The sequence below is a fragment of the Myotis davidii genome, unplaced genomic scaffold, assembly GCF_000327345.1.
Source record: "Myotis davidii unplaced genomic scaffold, ASM32734v1 scaffold373, whole genome shotgun sequence".
Taxonomy (NCBI): domain Eukaryota; kingdom Metazoa; phylum Chordata; class Mammalia; order Chiroptera; family Vespertilionidae; genus Myotis; species Myotis davidii.
The window spans coordinates 3,306,622-3,310,493 of record NW_006287255.1 but is presented as its reverse complement, the minus strand read 5'-3'; the positions used below and the strand labels follow the sequence as shown (position 1 = coordinate 3,310,493).

Genomic DNA, 3,872 nt, shown 5'->3' with positions numbered 1-3,872 from the left:
TTAAAAGGCCTTTGTCAGAACAGGCTTAATAATTACTATTTTCATGTATTTAGAAGAATGAAATCTTTAATATGTGTGGTTTGTGTGGGGTCATAGAAAGAGGGGAGTCCTTAAACTTTTTGATCATTTAAATAAAATATGTAAAATCACCATTATAAAAAAAAACAAGTAACTATACAAAATACTTAATTATTAGAAAAATAGTCTCTGTCTCTGAAATGTTAGTGACATACAGGCTATATTAAATTAATGAAAAATACATGCTTTAAATAATGAAAGGTTCTTAAAACTTATGAGAAACAACTTTATTAATAGAATTACTAAAGTTAAATGCCTACTCTTGCTTATTCTAGCAAATAATAAGTGGATATAATTGTCATGCTCTCAGTTTAAGCATTAAATATTCAAAAATTAATTTGTCTTGCTCTTACTAAGCTTGAAGAATAAGAGAGATGAATACCTAAATAGGTATAGTTGCTTTAATGGATGCATGCATCAGGTGAGGAAATGGAAGCAAAGAGCATCTAAGTTTGGTTGGGAGAACCAGAGAAACTTTTTAGAGGAGATAACTGTTGAACTGAGACTTAAAGGATGAGTGGGTGTTTGTTAGGCAGGTATGCTTAAGGGAATATATTTCTGGCAGAGGAAATAAGCTGGGTAGAGGTCCTGAGATATAAGAGAGCTAGCTAACAAAAGTATAAAGGAAGGGAGTAGTAGGAGGTAGATCCAGATTGGTGTTCATGAGGGACTAATATGCTATGTAAAGGAGTTACTGGATTCTGTAGTCATGCAGAAAATTTCAGCATGGAAATGACACAGATTTATGTGTAGTATTAAAAAAGTCACTCTGGTTGTACTGGGTTGGATAGATTGGAATAGAGGTGTGAATTGTGTTGGAAGCAGGCGAGTTTATTGCCGTTTTTCAGATGAAAGTTAAATGTCAGTAGGTCAATGAGAAAGAAGGTGAGAGAGAACGAATAGAAGGTGAGTAAGCAATGTGACTTACTGATGCTTAGATGTGAGAGGAGTAAGAATATGAAGAATCTGTGATGATTCCCAGGTTTGTATCGTACTTAGATATTGTGCCATCCACTCAAATTAGGAACAGTGAAAGTGAAAGGGAAGAATAGGTGAGGTGGAAACATGACATGACTTTATTATGCGTCTTTAAAGGATTCCAAAATGAACACTTGGATTCTAAGGATTTTGAACTGTAGTGTTTTTCAAGTGAGGATAAATGTGAAGTTATCAACACACATGGAACAAAGGAAGAGAATGGTCAGGGAGAGGATGTGGAGTGGGAATAAGGGGAAGAGTGGGCCCCTAGTCAACACCAGCACTTTATAGACAGGCAGAGTAAGGAGCCTGCAAAGAATACTGAAGAATGCTGAAATGGAGCAGCTGAGCCAAGGGATTGTGGTGTTAACATTAAAAGAAGTGAGGATTTGAAGAAGTGAGGTTAAACAGTAGTGCCCATTGGTACAGTATAGTAATAGAGGAAACTTGAGAAGCACTCATGGGTTTTTGCATCCAGATTATTGGTGTTCTGGGGGAACAATTTTAGGGGAATGGTGTGATAGAGGCAGCTTGTTGCCTTGGTGACAGGTGAAAGTTGGGAATTCATAGTGTGGACCTCCTGGGATTATGCCTTTTAAAAAGTTATTTTTAGTTGTGCTTTTAATAGAGAGAGAACAATATTAGATACTTTGCCCAGATTTAGTAAAAGAATTTAACAAGTATGACACAGATGGATCGAAGTGGATTAAACAGTATACTGGAATCAATGCTATCTCAAAGAAAGAATTTTCCATTGATGTTGGTTATGAGAGATTCTTGGGACCTGAAATCTTCTTTCATCCAGAGGTAATTTTTTTAGATGGAATTTTTTTATAATACTCAGCAAAAAATATCAATGAACTATAAGATTACTCAAGAGAGTTAATCTCAAGAAGTTTTTTTTGTATACCCGGTGCACAAAGTCATGCACCAGTGGGGTCCCTGGGCCTGCGGGATCGGGCTGAATCCAGCTCTCTGACATCCCCCGAGGGGTCCTGGATTGTGAGGAGGCACAGGCCAGGCCTAGGGACCCCACCGGTGCACGATCAGGGGCTGGGGAAGGACATGGAAAGTTGGCCGGCCAGGGAGGGGCCGCGGGAGGGCTCCAGGGCGTGTCTGGTCAGCCTCACTCAGTCCCGATCTGCCAGACCCCAGCAGCAAGCTAATCTACCAGTCGGAGCATCTGCCCCCTGGTGGTTAGTGCACATCAGAGGGACTGATCGGCCGGTCAACTGTCTTCCCCCTGGTGGTCACTGCACATCATAGCAACCCCGGGCTGCTTCCCTCATCCAATTCCCCGCAGGGACCAGAGACCCAGTCTGTTTCTCTTGGGCTGCCCGCAGGCACCTGGGACCCAGGCTGGCTTCCCTCCGGCCTGGGCTTCCTCAGGAAGGACGTCCGGAAGACGTCTGGCCTAATTAGCATATTACCCTTTTATTATTATAGATTATGCTTTGATTGGTTGAATGGACAACTGGACACTTAGCATATTAGGCTTTTATTATATAGGATAGGATGTGTGTTCACTCTTTTTTGAGAATAGACCTGTTTTATGTATATTAATTGGGTCACTTCCCAAGTGAATTTTAAGATTCTTCTGTAGTTTTAGATATTTCTGTAATAGTTTCTCTGTCATTTGAAGGATTCGCTCTTTTTTTTTGTTTTGATTAGATGAAGGGATGGGCATCTGAACTTGAACAATTGAAGATAAAATGTCTGAAAGAGTAAGGATATTTATTTTTGAACTATTAAATTTATCACAAATACAAGAACTATTTTTAGGAGGAACGGGTTTAGTACTTTGCTTTTTTTCTTTTTAAGGAAATTATAAATTTTTGACAAAACTATTTGGATTGTTGTGTTTCATTGGGTTTATTCTCTATAAATTTTTCAGAGGAGAGGGAAAATATTCCTCCTCTGATAGCCACTTGAGGTAATATGAAGACCTGATCAGGGAGCATTTGGAAGCAAGATATCCTTTTGCTGAAAGTGAAAGAAAAGGCCTAAAAATATTCTTAATAGGGACCCTAGGTTGAGCCTTCTAGTATTAAAACATTGAATAACCTTCAACAATTTGTTAATTTGTTTACTGTGAATTATTTTTTCCTTCATTTATTTACTAAATATTCATTGCTTGCTGCTTTACTTCATATTCTACTTGTCACTGGGGTTCTACAGCACTAAAGTCCCTGAGCTTTTTCAAAAGATATATTCAAATCAGACTTAATTTCTTTCTAAATCAGATATTTTTGTGTGTGTGGATCCAGATTATAGGAAGATTTAAATGGTCTGTAAATTTTTCATTTCTGTATATTCTTGATTAAAAACTGTGAGAAGGGCACAGAGATATAGCTGTAAGGTGGCTCAGGAAGCGGCATAGGAAACAAAGAGAGTCGAGTCAGTAAGGAGGAAAAGGGTTTAATCTGCGTCCCAGGGCGACCCACGAACCCCAAAGGCAGGACCAGTGGATTCGTGCCTACAGGGAAAGGGGGGTTTCTTTTTATACAGGTGTTTAATGAGGGGCGGCGGTTGGGTGATGGGCGGGGGCATGAACTGAGGAAGTTCCTGCCCCAGGGGGTCGGCAGGGTATTCAGGAAGGAGTCAGTATCTGTGTGGGGGTCGTTGTGGATTCCAGGGAAGAGCCGGTATCTGTGTGGCCATCTGTTTTGGCATGCTGGCCTGTTAGGAATTCCAGGGAGGGTCCATTATCTTGTCACACATCTGCATGCATGTGATCCTGGGGGCTCCCTCCAACCTAACAGTAGCACAGGAATGAATGATCCTATTCCTGCATTTTACTTGCTCATGGTATAGCG

General features: G+C 40.1%; 1 protein-coding gene across 1 annotated transcript in view; it reads left to right on the top strand.

The window, feature by feature from the left end:
• The window catches only part of ACTR3 (ARP3 actin-related protein 3 homolog (yeast)), a gene marked incomplete at its 5' end in the record, with an annotated part of 38,448 nt that overhangs the window by 28,448 nt on the left and 6,128 nt on the right, over window positions 1-3,872 (top strand). Inside the window, one exon of the mRNA XM_015560835.1 lies at window positions 1,715-1,863. Coding sequence (XP_015416321.1) covers window positions 1,715-1,863 — 149 coding nt within the window. The remainder of the gene's footprint in view (window positions 1-1,714; window positions 1,864-3,872) is intronic.